The 23,690-nt window shown below is 50.9% G+C and overlaps 1 protein-coding gene across 1 annotated transcript in view; it reads left to right on the top strand.

The window, feature by feature from the left end:
- Positions 1 to 13,553: 13,553 nt before the first annotated feature.
- The window catches only part of HNF4A (hepatocyte nuclear factor 4 alpha), a 30,872-nt gene continuing 20,735 nt past the window's right edge, over positions 13,554 to 23,690 (top strand). The window contains exons 1-4 of the mRNA XM_055437629.2: positions 13,554 to 13,573; positions 16,986 to 17,101; positions 21,350 to 21,524; positions 22,591 to 22,685. Coding sequence (XP_055293604.1) covers positions 16,987 to 17,101; positions 21,350 to 21,524; positions 22,591 to 22,685 — 385 coding nt within the window. The 5' untranslated portion in view covers positions 13,554 to 13,573; position 16,986. The remainder of the gene's footprint in view (positions 13,574 to 16,985; positions 17,102 to 21,349; positions 21,525 to 22,590; positions 22,686 to 23,690) is intronic.

Genomic DNA, 23,690 nt, shown 5'->3' with positions numbered 1-23,690 from the left:
ACCTTTACCACCGTTCATCTCTAGTATTTTTTAATCTGTCTCCATTAGAAAATAACTCTCCATACCCCTCTCCCAGGGGGCTTCCCGCATAGCTCAGTTGGTAAAGCATCTGCCTGCAATATGGGAGACCTGGGTTCAATTCCTGGGTTGGGAAGTTCCCCTGGAGAAGGAAATGGCAACCCACTCCAGTATTCTCACCTAGAGAATCCTATGGACAGAGGAGCCTGGCAGATTACAGTTCATGGAACTGCAAGATTCAACCAATCAATCCTAAAGGAAATTAGTCCTGAATATTCATTGGAAGGACTGATGCTGAAGTTGAAACTCCAATACTTGGGCCACCTGATGTGAAGAACCGACTTACTGGAAAAGACCCTGATGCTGGGAAAGATTGAAGGCGGGAGGAGAAGGGGACGGACAGAGGATGAGATGGTTGGATGGCATCACCAACACAATGGACATGAGTTTGAGCAAGTTCCAGAAGTTGGTGATGGACAGGGAAGCCCGGAGTGCTGCAGTCCATGGGGTTGCAAATAGTCGGACACTGAGTGACTGAACTGAACTGAACTGACCTTCCTCCCCCCAACTCCTAGCAACCGCTATTCTACTCTATGAATTTGACTACTCAAAGTACCTTTATAAATGGAATTATAGAGCATTTGTCTTTTTGTGATTGGCTTACTTCACTTTACAAAGAGTTCTCAGGGTTCATCCATGTTGTAGCATTTATCAGAATTTCCTTCATCTTTAAGGCTGAATAACATTCCATCGTATATATAAATTCTGGTTTTCATTGACAGTTGTGTTGCTTCTGCCTTTGTGTGTGTGTGTTAGTTTCTCAGTCGTGTCCAACTCCCTGCAACAGCCCCATGGACTGTACTTTCCAGGCTCCTCTGTCCGTGGAATTCTCCAGGCAAGAATACTGGAGTGGGTTGCCATTGCCTTTCCCAGGAGAGCTTCCCAACCCAGGTCTTTTGCATTACAGGCAGATTCTTTATCATTTGAGCCACCAGAGAAGCCTATTGTCAATAGTGTTGCTGTGAAATGGTATAAAAATATGTCTTCCAGGCTCTGCTTTCAATTATTTTGGGTATATACCCAGAAGTTGTATTGCTGGATTATATGGTAATACTATTTTTAATTTTTAAAGCAACTGTTATAGTGCTTTCTTAAGTGGCTGCATTATTTTATATTCTCACCAGCAGTGAGAAAGGGTTCCAATTTCTCCACATCCTTAACAACACTTATTATCTTTGTTTTTCTTATATCCATCCTAATAGGTGTGAAGTGGTATCTTATCCTAGTTTTGATTTGCATTTCACTAATAGAATTCCCAGATGACTCAGCAGGTAAAGAATTCTGCAGTGCAGGAGATGCAGGGGATGAGGGCTCAGTTCCTGGATTGGGAAGATCCCTTGGAGGATATAATGGCCACCCACTCCAGTATTCTTGCCTGGATAATCCCATGGACAGAGAAACCTGGTGGGCTGCAGTCCATGGGGTCACAAAGAGCTGGACACCACTGAGCAAGCAAGCAAGCAATGACTAGTGATGTTGAGCATATTTTCATGTGCTTCTTGGTCATTCATATATCTTTTTTGGAATAATATCTATTTAAATCCTTTGCCTATTTTAAAGTCAAGTTTTGTTGTTGTTGCACTATAGGAATTCTTTATATATTCTGAATATTAACCTCTTATCAGACATGATTTACAAATACTTTCTCTTATTTCATGGGTTGCCTTTTCACTTTTTTAATAATGCCCTTTGGCACACAAAATTCTTCATTTCAATGCGATCCAGTTTATCTAGTTTTTCTTTTGTTACCTGTGCTTTTGGTGTTATCTCCAAGAAATCATTGCTAAATCCAACATCATGAATATTTCTTCCTGTTTTCTTCTAAAAGCACTTAAGTCTTTAACCCATTTTGTGTTAATTCTTTCATATATGTAAACTAACAGTCTAGCTTCATTTTTTTCACATGTGAATATCCAGTTTTTCCAACACGAATTTGGTTTTGATCATAGTTTAAGGCTTTTGCACCTGGGAAATGCTACTTTGATTCAACCTTTGATCCATTGGTAGAATCCTCTCACCATCCTCCCTGATGGTCATTTAGCTTGGGTTAGAAGTGATAAACTTCTACTGACAGTACACTCACTACTTAATGAAGCAACTTTTCCCCGGGTAGTGCCAATGTGTCCAGTAGAAAAATGTTCTTCATTTTAAGTGCAAATCTTCCTTCCTGTACGATCCATCTGTTGGTCCTAACTTGTCCTGTGGAGCTCTAAGAACAGTGAGCATCCTTTTCCAAAGGAAAGTACTTTGTATTCAGTAAATAACACAGTAATGTGGTGGGCAACCATGTGCTGGGTTTATGTGGTTTATCACATTTACTCCACCAAACCATCTGTGACGAGGTCCTCTTATTGATTCCTTTCTCACAGATGAAACAAATAAGGTTTGAAGAACTTATTTTCACAGGGTAGAACAGTTATGTAAACAGAACCATTAATATTTCAAAAGCAGTAGCCTTGACCATTCTGCTGCACTGCCCCCCTCCTCTTCCCCAACAGTCAGCCCAGAACTTTTTTGGTTTTGTTTGTTTTCTTTTTGTTTGGGGGAGTGGGGTGTTGACTGCATCACCCAGCATTCACTCGGGGATCTCAGTTCCCAGACGAGGGATCCAACCCTGCAGTGGAAGTGCAGAGTCTTAACCACTGAACCACAGGGAAGTCCCAATCCAGAACTCTTTTGGATAGTCAATTATTGGTTTTCTCACCCTGTCCCATCTTAGGAAAATATTGTGTTTCTATTAAAATTTAAGTCAGACACAATTGTTTGTATACAGTTGGTGTATATAGAGGGCTTCTTAGCTCATTTCACCAGAGCACTATAGATTCACTAATGGCACATGAGACCAGGTTAGAGGTTTGAGCTGCTGTAAGCCAAGTAAACGGAGAAGGCAATGGCAAGTCACTCCAGTACTCTTGCCTAGAAAATAGCATGGACAGAGGAGCCTGGTGGGCTGCAGTCCGTGGGGTCGCTAAGGGTCGGACACGACTGAGCAACTTCACTTTCACTTTTCACTTTCACACATTGGAGAAGGAAATGGCAACCCACTCCAGTGTTCTTGCCTGGAGAATCCCAGGGACAGCGAAGCCTAGTCAGCTGCCGTCTGTGGGGCTGCACAGAATCGGACACGACTGAAGTGACTTAGCAGCAGCAGCAGCAGCCAAGTAAAACCACTAGAGTTTTGTCATGTTGCTTGTTGCTAAGGGAGCTCCCTCCCTTCCACGGTTTCCAAGTGACAGTTTCGGGGACAAGGTTGACTGGTGGAGATGAAAAGATGATAAAAATTTGAGATACTATTGAAGGTGGCAAGAAATGGATTTTCTGATGAGTTGGTAAGGACGGGAGGATTTTGACTTGAATAATTGAGATGGGGAGTGATGGACAATGACAATTAACGAAGGTATTATTGTTCTTTTTTAAAGACTGAGGAAGGGGAAGTGAATTGACCTACTTCATAAAGCTAGGAAACATCCAATTCAGGTGTATTTAACTCCAAAGTTCACGCTTTTTCCACTCTCTACATATTAATTTTTATAATGGGGTAGGATACTTAATGATATATTATCATTAAATATTAAGATAAAGAAATGTCCCTGAAAGCAAACATGGGCTTCCACATAGAGACTGCACAAAGTCTAGGACCCTCATTAAAGGTGCTTGCCTGTTGGGACCGGATGTTGGGAATACAAATTTGGTAGATGGTGTAATGGGAGCGCGAAACCGGCCTTCAGTTCAGTTCAGTCACTCAGTCGTGTCTGACTCTTTGCGACCCCATGAATCACAGCACGCCAGGCCTCCCTGTCCATCACCAACTCCCGGAGTTCACTCAAACTCATGTCCATCAGGTCGGTGATGCCATCCAGCCATCTCATCCTCCGTCGTCCCCTTCTCCTCCCGCCCCCAACCTTTCCCAGCATCAGAGTCTTTTCCAGTGAGTCAACTCGTCGCATGAGGTGGCCAAAGTATTGGAGTTTCAGCTTTAGCATCAGTCCTTCCAATGAACACCCAGGACTGATCTCCTTTTTAATGGACTGGTTGGATCTCCTTGCAGTCCAAGGGAACCAGTTTTTAAATACTGCGTTCTGATTGGTGCAGTGACCACGTGCTGGTGTGTGACTGGAGGAAAGTTTGCTTGCCTCGTAAATAGAACCTCAGAGAATTGTGTCCAACTGTCCTTCGTCATGCATTGGAGAAGGAAATGGCAACCCACTCCAGTGTTCTTGCCTGGAGAACCCCAGGGACAGGGGAGCCTGGTGGGCTGCCGTCTATGGGGTCGCACAGAGTCGGACATGACTGACGCGACTAAGCAGCAGCAGCAGCAGCAGTCTTTCGCCGAGTTTGGCGAGCCGTGGTGCGTCTGGGCCTGTGATTGGTGGGATTGTAGTACGACGTCGGCTGTGATTGGTGAAGCCCGTGCGTTATTTTAAGTTTCTGTTCGCTAGTTCCTCCCTTGGCCACTAGGAGGAGCCCGGGACACGCAAAGTGCGGCGCTGCGGAGCGTCTCGGTGGCTTTCTCCTGGAGGCTCCTGGGCTCAGCGCCGCGCAGGTTCTACCCGGCGCCCCAAGGGCCACCCTGGGACGGAGGTGGGAGGACGGCGTCAGGGCTCCCCGCTCCGGCCCAGGTGCCCACACTTCTCTGTATGGCCCTTTGGCCCCTTCCCCTGTCTCTCAGCCCCGCAGAGGACCTTGACTGGCCAAGGGGGTGGGGCTGCGGGCTCGCGAAGGTTTGTGAGGGCCCAGGTCCAAATTGCAAGGTTGAGTCTTGTCAGGTGAGCCCCGGCTGCGCTCTCAGGTCGCCTCAGAGCCCTTCTCTCAAGTTTCACAGCCTCCACTCCCTTTATGACCCTCAGAGGGCTTTTCCTAGGTAGCTTCTCACTGGAGCTTAGACTTGTCCCTTGAAGGTCAAGGTCACTAGCTTGGCGATCACCCAGCGCACAGATGGCCCCTACCATCCCCAGGCGCTATCCACATTGTGCTGTTTCATTGTCTTCGCCGCACTTAACTCATGTTTGAAATTCTTTTTTTTGTTTACTTCCTCCTGTTTACACCGCACCTCCCCACCAGGATGTAAATTCCGTGAGGGAGAGAATAAGGTGGCCAGATCCAATGTAGAATGCAGTTACTTTTGAAATGGAGGATAAAACAACTGAAGTTTTAAAGTATGAAAAAATATATATATATACACTTATATATAAGTATGTCCCCTGTGTTAGTTGGTACATACTTGTACTAAATGAGTTATTCACTGTTTATCTGAAGTTCAAATTTGATTGGGCCTCCTATGTTTTTATTTGTTAATACAGCAGCCCTGTCGGGGAGGGATCTTAACTGTTCACTGTGTCACCTCTAGCACCCACGATAGGGTACATAGAATGTGCTGAGTAAATGTCGAATGATTGTATTGTCAAATTTCTTCATTCACTTACCTATTCTTCCAACCCATTATATTAACTGCCAGCTGGGTTCTGGGACTATAAGGGCAAAATGAGACATAGTCCAATGGAGGAGGCAGACAAATAAACAGTAACCACCATGTGACTGAACTGTGATGATAGAAAGTAATCGGGGCTGTGGGAGCACCAAGGGGAGCCCTGACTTATCTAAGCCAGCAGGACTGCCTGGAGGAAGATGACCTACTGGGACTTGGAGGATGAGAAAGTGAAGAGAGTGGTGTGACAGCTTCTCTGGGCAGAAGGTGTGGTGTGTGCAAAGGCCAGAGATAAGTCAGGGGCTATGGGATTCTGAAAGCTGTAATGGCTGGAGTGGAGGGCAGAAGTGCAGTGTGGAAGGAGCAGTCAGAAAGAGGTGAGAAGGAGACTCAGTCACTGAGCATCAGTACCCACCAGTCAGGTACCACAGTGATTGTACCCATTATATAGATGAGGAAACTGAGGCTAGGAGAGGGGAAATGCCTGGTCTGGGTTTATAGTCCGAGTGGGAAAGGCCTAGCTTCAAACTCAGGTCTGGCAGATTCTGAAGTCTACTCTTCCAGAAAAGGCTCAGGGTTAAGGATTATAAGTCCAATTGGAGAATGAAGAAACTGAGGCCCAGAAAGGTGACAGGGCTCTCCCTATGAAGGTGGCTCCATCCCATTTAACAGGAGAGCCCTGAGACAGTACAGCGAGGAGTATGGAGCAGGACAAGGGAGTTCAGGCCGCTGCGTCTCCTGTTTCTGTTTGGGTTGAGTCTCTAGGAATCCCTTACTGAGCCCTTGGCTAATTCCTTGCATGGGTCCTGGGCTGGTCTTCAGTTTCCATGGAGACTGCCTCCATCCATCCCTGAAATCTCATTGTGACCAGTATTAAAAGATTAACTCTGCCCAGCAGCCCTCACAGGGTCTTGGGTGCCAGAGTGGCTGTGGGAGCTCCCTTAAGGATGAAGAGGTTGCCTGCTGTGTGCAACCCCATAACACCAGGAGGAGGATGTCAGACTGGGGCCAGGGCTTCCCCCGGGACCCCTCAGGTATGATCCTGACTCCACATCTACCTGGAGAGGAGGCTGAGATGGTGGGAGAGAGACACAGGGCCAAGGGGAGGAGTATAGATTTTGGAGCAGGGTAGAGTTGCTGTCACCTCAGCTCCCAACCCAGGAAGGCCCAGGGCCTTGACAGGCAGACCCTATTCTGATCAAGGCAAGGTCCAGATTCCCTTAACAAGGCAAGGGGAGACTCACAGAGTCTTTTTTTTTTTTTTGTACCTTGCAGTTTACAGTCATTATTTTTAGTTTTATTTATTTTTCATTTTATTTTTTGGCTGCACCTTGAGGTATGTGGAACCTCTCCAACCAGGGATTGAACCCACAGCCCCTGCAGTGGAAGCCCAGAGTTTTAGCCACTGGACCACTAAAGGAAGTCCACCTCACAGAGTCTTTTAGGGATGTTTTAAGGCTACCTGAAGACCAGCTTCTTAATCTGTTTCATTTTGCTTTAGGGAAACTGAGGCACAGAACAGGAAAGTGACTTGTCCAAAGTCAGGCAGTCAGTGAACTGAAGCAGGTCAGGAATCCAGAGGGAGCCCTGGGGTTGCCTGAGCAGAAAACATTTGGTTCAAATGTCATTGCCCCCTCTACCGTGAATCCCAGATCCTTCTTCCTGACCTCCAGGCATGACGTCCCCTCAGCCTCCTCTCCCCTGGGCCTGTCCCATCAGCCAGGCTTCCCTTCCCTCCCCACCTCCCCCCTCCTCCTGCCCTCCCCCACCACCTGCAGTCTGGGGCTGCCAGAATGTCCCTGGCAGGCTCCACTCCACTGGAGGGCACGGCCACCAGGCCCTGACTGTCCCATCCAGGGGACATCCCCACACTGGGTCACTATCTGGATGACCTTGGACATTTTTTGTTCCACACTCCAGCCCCTCTGTGACTTCAGGACCTGGACAAGGTGGGGGGCCGTAAGAACCCGTCCCCATCCCATCTCCTCTTGCCAGGCCTGGCTGGGTTGGAGAAGTTTAGGCCTGGCTCCAAAGCTGTCTGGGCCAGGCTTCCTGGAAGGCCACACTGGGGCAGGAAAGCAAACACTGACTCTGGAGCCAAGTAGCCATAGGTCGAACGCTCTTGACTCAGCACTGTGAGCCTCAGTTTCCTCACCTGTGAAAGGGGGCAACAACCCTTCCGTCCTCAAAGCTCGTTCTCATTTGCTATGGGAAAATCTCCAGGTTATACTGGTAAATGAACAAAGCGAGATGCAGAACAGTTTAAGAGGTGTGAGGTGATATCTTATGATCTTATATGTTAGCTACCCATAAAGAGAGCAGTGGACTGGTGGACAGGAGGCAGGGGTGGACGCTAGTTTCCTCAAGTGCACCTTTAAACAAAATTATGTATTTATTTATCTGGCTGCACTGGATCTTAGTTGTAGCATGTGGGAGTCTAGTTCTCCCACTAAGGATTGAACCTGGGCCCTCTGCTTTGGGAGCAAGGTGTCTTAGCCACTGGACCACCAGAGAAGTCCCTGCACCTTTATTTTGTTTTGATTTTTGAGTCATGTGAATGGAGTACCAATTAAAAAAGAAATTTACTTTTTTTTAGCAGATTGGGGAAAATATCAAACCGTAAGAACAATTGCTCATACTTCAATGACGTCTTGGCTAATGTCATATTATTATTGACAATATGAAGACCCTTGATCTAGGACCGGACCCTGAGTCTCTGAATCCTTGACCTAGAAAGGCCCTTGATTTTAAGCCAGTTTCATTTTGCCAATAGCAAATTAATAGTCATCAATACCAAGAATCAGGAGCTCCCTACAGGCCCACCACAGTGCCAAGCACTGTCTGAACAGCATCTCGTTGAATTGGCATTCTGACTTTATGAGGAAGCTATCATGTTCCTAATCTACAGATGGGAAGATGGAGCCTCATTGTAATTGCAAACAGGAGGTTGTAGAACTTCGATACACATCTAGGCTTTTCCAGCTCCAGAATTCTAAGCCCTTCTACAATGGATGTCAATCTTGGCTGCATATGAGGATCACCTGGGGACTTTAAAAAATACTCAGAGCCAGCATCCACTCACCCCCACCCCAAAATTCGATCACTGGACTGTGGCAGGACCTGGGCATCAGTATTTTTTAAAGGTTCCAGGTGATTCTAATTCACCATCAGGGTTGAATCTCTGCTTTATGCTAGACAGCTTTTCAAATGGGAAACCAAGGCCCAGGAGGGAAATGACCCTGCCCAAGGTCACATAGTAGCTGGAAACAGAACTACAACAGGGCTCACGTGGAGATTTTGTGAAAATAAGTGAGTGGTGCCCCACCTCTGGGCAGACAGATCTCCACTTGGAACAAGGTTGGATTTCCACCTCCACTTGCTCCCTTACCCAGAGAATCTTTGTGCAGTGAGCAACCAATACAACTGTACACAGCAACTGTGGCCTGAGTCTCAGGGTCCCAAACATTTCAACTCAGTGGCCTCCAGGCAGATCCCTGGAGCCCTTCAGAACAAGGATGTGCGAGACCGAGGGTGGTTCCTGGGATGTGAGTTCATCCCTCACCTGAATACCAGGCCCTGCAAGAGCTGGGCAGGCCCCATCCAACTCCCAAAGTCACTTCTGCAGATAAAGTCAGGAACATACACAGGAGGGAGGAATGTACTCAGGAGGATAGAACAGCCTCAGCCCAGAAATCACAAGCCACCTGGCAGAAGGCAGCCTGCAGGGAGGCCCCGCCCACACAGACCCAAGCGCTCCTGGCTTCCTTCCTGATCATTCTCTAGACCACACTTTCTATACTACCTCTTGGGCCTTGCAGACAGCATCTCCCATAATGCCCTGCTCTCCAGTCAGAGTGGCTTGCATGCCCTTTCACCCTCACCCACCATTTTCTCCAATTCTGGAAGTTTCCTCTGCCTAGGATGCCACCTCCTCCAGGAAGCCCTTTCTGACCACTCCAGCCCAGAGATAGGTCTTCTTTCTGCCTCCTTCCAGCCCTCACAATCCATACACACAGCCCACATGTACCTTGGGATGGAGCTTATTTTATCATCACACTGACCACTTTTCATTGAGCATTTACCGTGTGCTGGCCCTAGAAGGGCAAGGTGGCTTGGAGATTAGGAGCACAGACTCTGGAGCCAGACTCCTTGGGTTGGAATCCCAGCTTCTTAGAAGCTGTGTGAGCTCTGGCACCTGATTCAATCTCTCTGTGCCCTGGGTCTGTAAGATGGTGATTAAAAACTTGGCTTTACGTCACAGAGTGGTTATGAGGATTGATGAGTTATGTGCATGTATGTGTGCTAAGTTGCTTTGGTCGTGTCCAACTCAGTGTGACGCTACGGACTGCAGCCAGCCATGCTCCTCGGTCCATGGGATTCTCCAGACAAGACTACTGGGGTGGGTTGCCATGCCCTCCTTTGGGGGATCTTTCCAACTCAGGGACTGAACCTGTGTCTCTTTCGTCTGCTACATTGGCAGGCAGATTCTTTACCACTGGAGCCACCTGGGAAGCTTGTTAATATGTGAAACACCTTCAAAACAGCTTTGTAAACATTGGCCATGGTTATCATTGCGTAGATCTGACTCCATTTCATCCTCACGACAACCTTATGAGTTAGGTACCATTGTTCCCAATTTACAGGTGAGAAAACAGACTCAGAGAGGTCAAGAGAGTCAGGGCAGGGCTCTGCGTCTTTTTTTATGGCCCGATGCCTTCAGAGAGAGGATGTGGCTGGGATGGGTTATAACTTTGAACCTCTGGTTTGCAGCTCATGACTGCTTCTCAGAGGGCCTACAGGACTCCGGGCCAGGTGACACCCTCATCCCCACCCTTCCTCCCTGACTCAGACCTTCCCAGTGGCTCTCAGGCACCACTGTGCTTACAACCAGCCCTGGGAGGGAGGGTAAACAGCAAAGAAGGGCCTTTCAGTGCCATTTTGTTCGCTAACATCCAGGATACATCCCTGAGTACCAGAGAGAGCTCCTGCCTGCCCTCGCTTAGCTGGAGACCCTGGATGACCTTCTATTCCTGGACGAGTCACTTCCCCATTCGGCCTCCATCTCCCCATCTGTGCCATGAGGCTGAACCGGTGGTGTTCTGATTCTCATTATTAGTAGCTGGCTCTATTTCGAAATGAAATATTAAGGACCAGAGTCCATAAGAGGTAGACACGGGGTGAAGTAGGGCCTGGGCAGAGACCCTCTTGGCTCCTAGGACATCAGATCCCATCTGAAAGGCCCCAGGCCACATCCTCCAAAGGGCTCCCCTGGCTCTGACACTGCAGGATTCTAGAATTGCAGCTCAAAGCCGCCGCTTCGCATCCCTGTTTGGAAAGCTCTCCCCCCAACCTTCCCCTCCACCCCCCAGCTGCTTTTATCTCTGTTTGGTAACACAGCAAATTTGCTCAGGACCCAGAGCAGAGGAAACAAGCAGACTGTTGACTCTTGAGCAAAACCTACCCTTTGGAGAGCAACAGAGGTGGCTCTGGCTGTGCGTGGGGAGGCTGATGGCCTCTTGCATAACCCAGCAGCCTCCTGCCCACCCAGGCCTTTTGCTTTGCAGGGTTAGGGGTGAGGCAAACCGCAAACTCATGCCCAGTTAATTTTTTAAGGCAAAATCAACAGGCTCAGCAATGATTAGCGAGCAGGTAAGTTGGTCTTAATCATGCTGAAGAGAAGGAGGAAGGAGGCTTCCAGGGGCCCAAGGATGGGGCTTAGTTATCAGTTAACCACATAAATGTTTCCTTCCAAGCCCACTGGCCTTCAGCCCTCAGCTTCTTCCTCTTCCTCTCGGAAATACTGAGTTGACCAAAAAGTTCATTTGGGTTTTTCCATAACATCTGACAGAAAAACCCAAACGAACTTTTCTGCCCACCCGATACTTCCATGGCATCCCAGCGAGTGGCCATCAGTCCTTGAGTGATCAGACAGCCCACCCTCCGGGGTCCATGGGAGGCACTGCCAGGGCTCTTGAGGACTGTAGTGGAGCAGAGGGCCCCTCATGGGGCTTGTGGTCTTCCTGTTAAGACCAAGCCCCCCCGGCCCCCACCCCACTGCCTCTGCATGAGCTTGAGCATGAGTCCTCCATTCTCAGGGCTCATTGAGGGGTCCTGGGTATGTGTCGCAGGTTCAACGGCTGCCACTCCCCTGGGGTCCTCAGTTTCTCTATCTGCCAAATGGGTGGGTTGGCTGAGACACCCTGTCCAGTCTTGAAGTTCCATGACTGACTTAAACCAACAGGGCCTGTACTCAGGACAAGGAGAGTGGAATGAACTGTGGTTTTAGGAGTGTTAGGGGGAGAAAAGAAGCCCGGAACAGGGAGGGGGCCTACCTGGTATCTGCTGTTGGTACCAGTCAGTGACAGATCCCAGCTCCAGGAAGAGGGCTGTCCTCTCAGGTGGGAGGCATGGGTCCCTGTGGGGTGGGCTGGGGCTGCGGGGATGACCTGACAGACCCCAGCTGGTGCCCCGAGACCTCGAGAGCTGCCAAAGGAAGCCGAAAGGCCACACTGGGCCCTGCTGGCTGCCCAGACTGGAGTTTGGTCAGTGTCTGGGGACCTATATTGTGAGAAAGTTAGGACTTTGTCCACAAACTGGAATTTGAAATTTCAAAGGGGCGAAACTGAAGGGCCCTACCCCAGAGTGGAGATGGCTCTTGGCTTCTTTCCCCCACGACTTTTGTTCTCTGTCTTGATAAGTGTTCCCTGCACTGCTCCCTGGGTGATGGGTGGGGGAGGAGAGGCTGGAGACGGTGGGGACATGAGCACCCAGGGGACGTGAAGGTGCCTGGTGGCCCTGGGGTAGCCGATGTCTGGAGGATGCCTCTGAACTTGTGCGTGCACCAGGACAGGCTCCTTGACTTCTCAGACCCCTGCGTGCTCCAGCAGTAATGTGACGACGGAACCACTAGCCACCAGCGCTCAGAAGTCCCAGGTTCTTTCTGGGAGGCGGCAAGGAGTAGATGAAGCCCTCAAGCTCTGGAGTCAGACCGGGGACTCCAGTTACAGCCCCTCCTCTTACATCAGGTTGGCCTTAGGCAAGAGGCTTCACCTCTTTGAGCCTGAGTTGTGTCTGCTACAACGCGGGACAGATCAGCTAAGAAGAGTGGAATGGTCTTAGCACAGGGTCTAGCGTGGAATCTTCCTGGAAACATTATTGTCATTGAAGAGAAAAATGCTGTGGTCCAGAATGGCAGCTCCCTTAACTTCTGTCTGCACCGTAGGCTTGAGCACCCTGCCCACCGCCCCTCCTCCCCCACCCCTGGCTGCCCAGGGCACTGCTCTCAAAATGCCCCTCTTTCCCTTCCTGAGGCTCCTGCTTCTCCATCTATGACAAGAAGGAGTGGGACCTCCAAGTGAGCTCTAAGGCCTGTTTTCCCCTGGGATCTGGGACATGTTGAGCTGGGGTCTGACAGCCGTGGAGGGCGGTGCTGAGATAAAGAAGGGCTGCAGAGTTGATGGCAAAGAGGCCAGGGTTTGCTCAGGGCTGGGCCAGCTGTCCCTGGAGTTCTCGTGTGTAGGGGTCCCGACTCCAGCTGACTGTGTAGCCAAGGTCAAGGAGTCAGTCCCAGCAGTCACTGCTGTTGCCCTGTATGCCGATACTCGGTCATTGCATGCCCACACCATCCCCCGGGGAAAAGGTACAAGCCGTCTGGTGCCAAAAATAAGGTTGAGAAAGCTGGAACCCGAGGTCGCCGAGTCTGGGAAGCTGGCAGTGCCCGAGTGTTTTGGTTTTGTTTTTGTTTGGCTGTGCCCAGTTTTGGTGGCGGCACGTGGGATCTTCGGTCTTCGGTGCGGCACGGTTGCGGCAGCGCCTGACTTTTGACCCAGCTCTTTCTGATTTCAAGGTCCACGGTTTATCCTTTAGGGGTGGGTGGGGGTGGCGGTGGGGGAAGGGCTAAGAACTTCATAATATTATCCTGTCTCATCTTCACAACAAATTTCAAGTTTGGCCCATTTTACAGAAGGAGAAACTGAGGCTTGGAAATAATGACTTGCCCAAGGCCACAGAGTTGGTAGATCTTAGAGGTGGCCAGTTGTGTATATGAGGGATGTGTATCTAGAAGATATTGTTTGGGATCAGCTAAGGATGGAGTTCCCTGGTAGCTCAGCTGGTAAAAAAATCTACCTGCAATGCAGGAGACCCCGGTTCGATTTCTGGGTCGAGGAGATCCACTGGAGAAGGAATAGGCTACCCACTCCAGTGTTCTTGGGCTTCCCTGGTGGCTCAGCTAGTAAGGAATCTGCCTGTAATCTCCCTGCAATGTGGGAGACCTGGGTTCAATCCCTGGCTTGGGAAGATCTCCTGGAGAAGGGAATGGCTATCCACTCCAGTATTCTGGCCTGGAGAATTCCATAGGCTGTATAGTCCATGGGGTCACAAAGACTCGGACACAACTGAGTGACTTTCACTTTCACCTTTTCAAGAATGGAGTGCATCCTGTATGTAATAGATTACACCAGTTCGAGTTCATGGGTGGGTAGATTTATTTATGCGGTAGGTCGTGATTGGTGGGACGTGGATGGGGTATGAAATCGTTTTCTGAAATGTACCTCAGAGGCAGTGGATCACCTGTGTTGTGTGTTTGGTAAAGCATCTGTGTCCCTGTGTATGGAGTAACTTATGGTATGCAGGCTGCCCACCTGGTAGATCTTGCATGTGGCACAGCTGACTCTATTGATCATAGACTTTATTTAATTTAATCTAAGATGCTGTCTATTGAGATCAAAGATTTGTTATTTTTATTACGGATTAAACTTTGACATTCCAGCAATCCCAGCCCACTTTTGGAAGTAGGGAACTGCTCCCTTTAGACTGGATGAGATGCCCTGTGTGTAGGTTTGTGAGAAGAGTAGCTGTGTGTGGCCTGTCACAGGTGTCAGCCCTAGGTAGCCCCTCCCGGGACTGTGCCTCCTTCTCCTCCACGTTTATCCCTTAGTTGGGTCTCCTGCCCAAGGCTCTTGGAACCAGGCTCAGATGTCCTTGGAGGAACATGAGAGGAATCCACCAGAAGCTGAAGTCTTTTCCATCGGCCCTTTTGGAATCTCTGTCCCTCCTTCCCTCCCTCAAGGTCTTGTACTTATCAACAAACAACTGGGCCAGGATCTTCACCCCACTTTACAGATGGGAAAGTTGAGGCCCTTAGACATGATTTAAGCAAAGTTATCCGAATAGTGGCAGAGCTAGTCCATAAATCACCAGGCTCTGCCATCAGTGGGATTCTCCAGGCAAGAATACTGGAGTGGGTTGCCATTCCCTTCTCTAGGGGATCTTCCCCACATAGGGTTCGAACCCAGGTCTCCCACATGGCAGGCAGATTCTTTACCGTCTGAGGCACCAGGGAAGTCCTAAATCTGGTCTCCTAATGCCAAATCCAGCCTCTCTTCTCTGGAACAATTGCTGCCCCCAACTTCCCACCCTAATGATCTAAGCTCCAGGGGGAAAGTGGAGGGAGGAGAACAAGGCTACATAGGCCTGAAAAAGGGCTTCTAATAGTTGGAAGAATGTGAGGAGGATGCTTCTACACACCCCTCAAATGCAAGCCGCCTCTCCCTCCGATGTGCCCATTCGTTAATTCCCCCACCTTTTCACTCATTCAGCCCTTCGCTCACTAATCCACCATGTCACTCACCGATTCATTTCAGTCTTTCAGTAAATCAGCCACTCATCCATACTCATTCATGTATTGATGCACCCTGTCTGTAATTCACCCACTCTCTTTTTTTTAATATTTATTGATTTAGCTGCATTGGGCCTTAGTTGCATCATGCAGTCTCTTTTGTTATGGGGTGGATTCTCTAGTTGTGGCACTCAGGCTCAGTAGTTGAGGTGCAGGCTTAGTTGCTTTGAAGCATGTGGGATTTTAGTGCCCCAAGCGGGGCTTGAGGCTGAGTCTCCTGCTTTACAAGGTGGATTTTTAACCACTGAACCACGAGGGAAGTCCCTCACCCACTTGTTAATTCGCTTCTTCATTAATTCACCCACCCACTCACTCACTAATGCCCTCTTTCACTAATTCACCCACCCTTGCCCTTATTACCACATCCCTCTGCCTGGCCCTTCCCTCCAACAAAGGAGGACAAGCTCCCAGGTCTCCAGAATCATAGGTCCTGCTCCCTGGACCTGAACTTTCTACCTCTACCTCGAGACCTTATCTGCCCAGCTAGATCGCGAGCTCTTGCCCTTGTCTGTGTAGCGGACAGCGAGGGCTGGAGGGGATGAGAAGAAAAACGTGAGCCATGAATTGAAGGCCACAAGATCAGCAGGGCCCAGTCCCGAACAAAAATGCAGGCCCCTGGTTCAGAATAGCCGAGCATGAAAGCTAACACGGGAGCCTGAGAGTGGCTCAGGTGACTTGCCCACGAAGCCCATTCTGGAGGGAGGAGAGAAACAAGGGAGATAGGAAAGGGAGGCCGAGAGGGTGGGGGTGGAGGGAAATGGATGCTTGCTTGGTGTTTTCCCAATGCCAGCTCATTTAATACTCAGACCACCCTTTGAAGTTGATTGTGCATTTTTCTAGAAGAGGAAACTGAGGCTCAGAGAGGAGAATCATTTACCCAGAGTCATGATTAGTAGGTGGTAGGCGCCTGAATGTTAATCCGGGTCTGAGGGACTATAAGCCTCCCTTCTTCCCTGGGGGGTGGGGGAGGCACAGGGTCGGTGGTGGGGAGCTGGAGAAGGTGACAAGGAAAGGGGTGATAGAGTCTGGCCTGAGCTCCTGGGCGCCTTGAGGGCTGGCGGTGCCCAGAGTGGGGTCCTGGGGAGCAGGGGAGGGGACCTAGACAGGAGACTGGCCCGCTCAGTCCTTGCTGCCCCCGGGGAAGGCAAGAAACCGGAGGGGGCCTCCTGGAAGGAGGATCTAGAAGACGGGTATGTGGGGCCGGGGACCGAGGCTTCTGATTCACCAGCCGTGAGGCGGCGTTAACTCTGCAAGAGCACTGCGGGTCGAAGTCAATGATTTGGGAAGTTCCTGAGTTAGGGCGTCTTGGAGGTGGGCTGTCAGTGTCTGGGGACACGTGTGAGCGTGTCAGTATCAGCATGACTCGGGGTGGCAGTGACTCCGAGGGTGGCTGAGTGAGGGTCCAGTGAGTGCTGGAGAGGCAGTGAGTGTCCGTCGTCTCACAGGACTGGCAACACGGTATTGGGGCGTTAGGGCCCCCCCATCTGTTGTAAGAGCACCCCGGTGTCAGCCAGAAACCAACAGACAGCCAAATCCGCGGGGCCCCGCCCAGCCGGTCTACTAAGGGGGGGAGCCGATTAACCATTAACCCCCACCCCTCCCCAGCAGAGCCTCCACCCCTGCGCAGAGGCTAGGCCCGGACTCTCGGCAGACCCTCCCAGAGGACGGTTTGAAACGCAGGAAGGCAGAGAGGACGCCTGGGAGGAGGCGGTGGGAGGGCGGAGCGCGGAGGCCGGGGCTCGGCCTGGAGCCTTCGGGGTGGGCATCCTGGGCAGGGCAGGTGGCCGAGGCGGGGAGAGAGAGGATGCGCCTCTCCAAAACCCTCGTCGACATGGACATGGCCGACTACAGTGCCGCGCTGGACCCAGCCTACACCACCCTGGAGTTTGAGAATGTGCAGGTGTTGACGATGGGCAATGGTAGGTGGGGGCAGGTGTGCCAGGTGGGGGCAGGTGTACCCAGGTACCGGAGCGAGTCTGCCACACTGGGTTTGGGGCTGGGGGAGAGTGGTAGGTGAGCACGGTGGTCCCATAGGTGAGGGCACAAGTGTTGCCAGGTTAAGTCGATGTGCCCAGGTACAGTGACCAGAAGCCTTCGGGGTGGCGGGGGGGGGGGGGGGTCGGCCAGGACCAATCTGCAGCAAAAATAGGGCCCGGGAGTTCCTTCCAGGCCCTCGTGGTCCCTGTGACCAAAGCTGTCGCTGTGCAGCGTGTCACCGGGAGCGGGGACTTCACGGTGAGCGTCCTCTCGGTGTCCAGCCCCAGTCATTGGGCCCAACATGACCCCTGCTTGAACCCCTTGGGCCGAGGTCCAGAGAGATGGAAAGGTTATGTCCCGTCCCCGGAGACGGTGGATGGAGACATGACTATGTTTCAGGGTGTCTTTGGGACTTTCCTGGGGTGAACGTCCCACTTAGAGAAAATGGAGTTCTCAGGGAGGATTTGCTAAGTGAGCCGGCGATCAGCAGTGCGCATGCGCACGCGCATTGTGTGTGTGTGTGTGTGTGTGTGTGCGCGCGCGCGCACACACACACACAGGAGCACATTGGTGCGCGCGCACGCACAAGCACACTGTGTGCTTGTGACCTCCTGTTGGCAAGGTTGCTTGAGTTTCCGTGTACACACGTGGGCACGTGGCGGACTTTGTTGCAAATGTATGTCTGCAGGAACCCATTTGCATGTCTGTGTTCACTGGTCTGTGTGTGCACGTCTTCTGCGTCTATTTCTAGTTGCATTTCTTCTCTGAGTGGGTCCGTGTTTGTTGTTATCTCTAGGGATATCTGTGTTTATCTTGCTTACATCCATAAGTGGCAATGAGTGTGTGTACAGTAAGTGGCAATGAGTGTGTGTACAGTAAGCAGTGATGACTGTGTGTACGTGTGTCTGTGGACATTTGCACATGTGAGCTCTGAACGTGGAGTGGTTTGTGTGTCCTGGGTTTCCTGGACGTATGTCCAGTTTGGGCATCCTGTCTCGTGCCCCTGTTTGTACCTGCTTGGGTACGTGTGCTCATCCCCGTCCTGGGGTCCAGCTCTCTCCAGCGCTCATGTGATATGCCGTTGCCATTCACACACACGTGTCACATCAGCAACACGTCCATTTGTCTCAGACCAGATTGCGTTGCTGTTTGTCTCCTCAGGTTTGTACATCCGCTCCCGTTATCACTGAGAGCACATCTGAAGGGGTGGGGGGAGTTCTCCTCCACAAGGAGGTGGGGGAAGGGAGGAGGCTTGGAAGCCAGGACACTGGGCCCTGACCAGTCGCAGGCCAGCCTCACAGGAGGGGGGCAGCCCACCTGCCTTCCTTCCATGGCTCTGCAGCTTTAGCCAAGCTCTGTAGCACTTGAGTCAGTTCAGCTCAGGCAGAGAGAGGTGTTTGCCCTGCCCGTGGTCAGTGGGCTTGATCCGCGGTCAGTCTCACCATTTGCTCGCCTCCCCCTGCCATTCACTCACTGTTTGACCTTGGGCATGTCACCTCCCCTCTCCTGGCTCCTTCTGCAAAATGGGCTTAGTCATTCCAGGCCTGCTGGCTTTCAGGAGTGTCCAGGGATCATGTGAGGGAGCTGAGGGGAAAACATGTAGGAAACAGCAAACAAGAAGCTGCTACACTAGGTGGGGTGTGTGTGACCCCAGACAGACAGCGTATGAGATACCTGACCACCATCTAGACCTCAACTGCCCCCATCGCCCCTTCAGAGTGGGTGCCTCCAGCTCTTAGGAAGTGTGTGTTCCCGAGGCAGGGGCCAGGCTCCTTACAGGATGTCCTGAGGACAGGACAGCTCTAGCTCTGGAGCCAGAAAGATCAGGGCTCAAATTCTGGCATCCATCCTTCCTACCAGTGTAAACTTGTGAAGCCATTTTCCTCTCTGAGCCTCAGTTTTCTCATCTGTAAAACGGGAATAAATCATAGTGCCTGCCTCCCAGGGCTAACCAGAGGATCCTATGTGATAAAGAACCTGAAGGCTTAGCACTGGTAACTGATCCTGCGCCCTCCATGAGTCAGGTCAGGAACTCTGAGCATCTTTAAGAAGGATCTACATTCCCCATTGGAGTTTGAAGTGGGCCAGAAAGTTGAGGCAATGTTTTGCATACGTGCTGGGTTGGTAGTGCGAAGGTTCCAAGCTCCCTACCCACCTCCCATCCCTGATTCAGAAGGAGCAGGGTGTCCTTATTTATCAGAACCTCCAGCAGACACCCCAACAGGACAGCACTGGCCAGATCAGCACCAGGTTGCATGCCTGGACCGTAAATCTGACTCCTCTACTTAGCAGCAGTGTGATGACTCTGGGCAGGTCCTGTCCTTTCTGGGCCTTGATGTTCTCACCTGGAGAATGGGCCCTGTCACCTGACCCCAGGGAGTAGGATGAGCTCCTTGGCAGTACCCAGCCTATCCTGCCCAGGATGTGTGAGCCCTTCCCCCAGTCTCCGCCTGAGTTGTGGGGTCAGCTCTCCCGGTGGTTGGAGGAGGCAAGGCTGGAGGAGAAAGGGCACCAATGCAGCTTAACAATTATCCTCATCTCCAGGAATAATTCACCAAGTGGAGGGGGCCGCGCTCCTGGGCACCCTCGGAGGCGATGAGATGTTCAGCCAGGACATGACAGAAATGAGATGTGGCTGTGTGTCCGCTTGTGCATGGAGGCTGGAAATCATCTGCTCCCAGAGTCTTCTGCAGAAAAGTTTTTATTTTACAAACACAGATATAGTGCTTTTACCTGCCAAGCACTTCACATATATTGATTCACTGAACCTTCATAACAGCCCTAGAGATTATTATGTGCCCCATTTCACAAGCGGAGAAGGCAATGGCAACCCACACCCTGGAGAATCCCAGGGACGGGGGAGCCTTGTGCGCTGCCGTCTATGGGGTCACACAGAGTCGGACACGACTGAAGTGACTTAGCAGCAGCATTTCACAAGTGAGGAAATGAAGGCACTGAGAAATACATTAATGTGGCTAAGGTCCCATGGCTAAGAAGTGGGCAAGCTAGGATTTAAACTGGGCAGAAGGGCTAGAGAGATTATGCTCTTAACCACAGCACTATATCCCTGTCCAGTGCTTAGCTAGATGTTCTCTAGGAGCCCAAAATTGGATTCAGGGTGAAAACACGTGTGTGTGTGTGTGTGTGTGTATGACTTTGTGTGGTGTGTGTCTGCAAGCATTTTTCTGGGGAGATGGTTCACAGTGTCATCTTCTCTAAGAGGTCTATCCTTGGTGAAAGAGTTGCTTACAAAAATGAGGGTTCAGCTGTGGAAATATAAGATAAAATTGAAAACGACTGAACCAGTCAATCTGCCCTCTTTTGCAATTAGGGAAACTGAGGCCCAGGGGAAACTGAAGCAAGGAAAAGGAACTTGCCCAAGGTCACAGACGACTTAAGAGGCAGCACTAGTCACCAAGACCACAGCCACCTACCTCTTATCACCCTCCTCACATGGATGCAGCAGTTTTTTGTTGTTGTTTTTTTTTACCCCATGGTATGTGGGAATCTTACTTCCCTGACTGGGGTTCAAACCCACTCCCCTTGCACTGGAAGTGCAGAGTCTTAACCACTGGACCACCAGGGAAGTCCCAATGCAGTAACTGTTGCTATGGGGCGCTCAGATCCTTGCTGTGATCCTCCCAGGAGGGCAAACAAGCCACTGTCCTTGATGTATGCCGTCCTGTTTCCTGGCAGAATTTGCAAGGCCCCTGACTACCAAGCTGAGACTCACCCAGCCTTGGCCACTCAGTGAGAAATAGGACTTAGTTCTGGAGATGATGGGGGAATATTTGCCCCTCTCATAGCCCCCTCTGCCCAGCCAATTAGGATCCACAACTGTTGGACGCATCCTAGGAGACAGCCAGTTTCTTCATTCCTTCCCAGAGAAAGCTGAGGTTAGCAATCACCACCACGGGGAGGGGCAGACCCTCATTAAACAACTCTACAAAGTCAGTGTCACAACCATCCCTAAGTTATGGATGCAAAATTGGAGTTCCAAAACAGCAAGGAGCTTGCCCAAGTGCTTTGAGGGGGGTCAGTAGCATCTGGGTCTAGCTGAGCCTGGAGCCCTGGAAAGATCCCTACAAGGCTCACATCCTTTTCTGAATATAAACCACCAGGAGAGCAGGGCCTCCGAGAGGTGACTTCCTCCCCATCCTGTGTCCTCACTCTTTGTTTTTCCGGCACAGACACATCCCCATCAGAGGGTGCCAACCTCAGTGCACCCAACAGCCTGGGTGTCAGCGCCCTGTGTGCCATCTGCGGGGACCGGGCCACAGGCAAACACTACGGTGCCTCGAGCTGTGACGGCTGCAAGGGCTTCTTCCGGAGAAGTGTGAGGAAGAACCACATGTACTCCTGCAGGTGAGGAACCTCGATTTCTCCATCTGGAAAATGGGTGCACTTGGGCTGCTGTTCCCCCGGGTCTGTCTTCTCCCTGGGTAGGTCTCGGAACCATCTGCTCTTCAAGGCCTTCAGGCCTCTGATTTCTTCGCCCTTGCAGATCAGATGGCAGTATCTATTCTAGACATCCCTTTACTGAACACTTACTATGTGCTGGGCACCATACTAAGTTTTTGCCTGTATTAACTGCTCCCAGAAGCTCATCGTGATTTTTCCCGTTTAGCAAATGGGGACCTCTGAGGCTTAGGATCAAGTCTCCTCTGCAGCTGCAGAGGGTGAGGCCCATCCCCCAACCTGGCGCTTTTTCTGGGGCAGATAGGGGGTTGGCCACAGGCCTTTCCACCTCTCTCAAGGCCTTGGAGAGTCGTCCTTCATCTCCCCTTCTGGGTAGCAACAACAATAAAATAATAGCAGCTGTAGTTACAAGCTCTTACTATGAACAGACACTGCACTGAGCCCCATTTGGGTAATTATCTCATTTTCACCTGTCAACACCCCTCTGCAGAGGTTACTATTATTATCTCATTTTATAGATGAGGAAGCTGTGGCTTGGAGAGGACTGGGAATTTGCCCAAGGTCACCCAGCTTGAATCAACGGCAGAGCCTGGGGTTGACAGGGCACCACCCAGAACCACAGTGGCGCCTGCCTGCCTCTACTCCATATGCCCTTCCAGAAAGTGGCTTATGTGGACCAAGTACTGAAACTGACTCACAGCCAGTAGCCCACTCTGGGCTCTGGGCTTTTAATAAGATACGTGGAAAATAGCAGTGCCTTCTACTCATAGCTGAGTCATCTGAGGCCACGTGTCCGCTCTCGAAGCCTCAGTTTCCTCATGTTTAGTGGGACAGGGTTGGGCTCTCAGAGAGTCCACAGGGCCTTTCCAGCTCCTGGTTGATTAGCTGGAGGACTCCTGGGATGAAAGGTTTGATCAAGGAGCCCGGAGGTCAACCAGATGGCCAGGATCCTAGTTGAACCCTGGGAGGAGGGCTGTCCTTTCTTCCTCCAACCACTCCAAGCCCTCCCCAGGTTTAGCCGGCAGTGCGTGGTGGACAAAGACAAGAGGAACCAGTGCCGCTACTGCAGGCTCAAGAAGTGCTTCCGGGCTGGCATGAAGAAGGAAGGTGAGCCTCGGCCCGGCCTGCCGCCCCCCTGCCCCACCCGCGCCCACAAGCTCCTGATGGCCATTTACAACTGTGGCCACAACTTTATGACTCGGCGACAGGCCCCAGGGTGACTGGCTAATGGCTGAGAGGAGGGAGGGCCTGAAGATCTGACCATAGGGAGGGGCTGGGCTTGGTCTTGAGAAAGATTCCAAGAGATAAGCTCCTACTTTCAGCTACTCGGGTTCCCAGCACCACCACCCCTGCCTGCCTTCGCCACCGCAAAGCAGCCAGGTTGGGTGTTTTTTCTTTTTTTTTAACGTGATTTTATTTTTTCATTTTTTGGCCGCACTCCTCGGCATGTGGAATCTTAGTTTCCTGACCAGGGATTGAACCCGCACCCCTTGCAGTGGAGACACAGAGTCTTAACCACTGGACCACCCCGGAAGTCCCTGGGTGTTTTTGTTTAATATACTATTTCAAGCATCAGGAAAAACATAGAGAATGGCATGATGAACTTCCATGGCCCCACGATTAGACTCAGCAAATGTGAACGGGGATGGGGCGGGGCTCTATCTCCCATCTTCCTGTTCCAGGGTCAAGTGCCCCAGTTCCTTAGTCACTGTTCTTGGGTATCAGATGATGGAGTGTCCTCAGGCTCTAAAGAAAGGGAACAAGGCATCAGATCGTTCTGGGTGGAGGAGGCTGGGAGTGCTGGGGCACAACATTTATTAAGGTGTCTCCTGCCACCAGAAGCTGGGCTTTTCCACCTGGCTGGGCTTTCCCACAATTGATAGTTCTTTTCATTATCATGACAGCCCTGTGGGGTGCTATTATCACCCCAGCTTTTCATAGATGAGGGAACTGAGGCCCAGAATGGGTCAACAACTTGCTCAAGGCCCCCCGAGTTGGTCGAAATAAGCTCCGAGGTTTGAACGCTGAGCTTTGGTCTTGAGCTCAATGTGGTGTGGATGGTACCTCGATGCTGCCTGCTATGCCCTCTGGACTCTAGGAACGTTTGAAAGT

This window comes from Moschus berezovskii, chromosome 15 (genome assembly GCF_049115385.1).
Source record: "Moschus berezovskii isolate FMDL1 chromosome 15, NW_MosBer_1.0, whole genome shotgun sequence".
In the NCBI taxonomy this organism is placed as follows: domain Eukaryota; kingdom Metazoa; phylum Chordata; class Mammalia; order Artiodactyla; family Moschidae; genus Moschus; species Moschus berezovskii.
The sequence above is the reverse complement of the archived record's forward strand: the minus strand, read 5'-3'. Positions and strand labels throughout refer to the sequence as shown.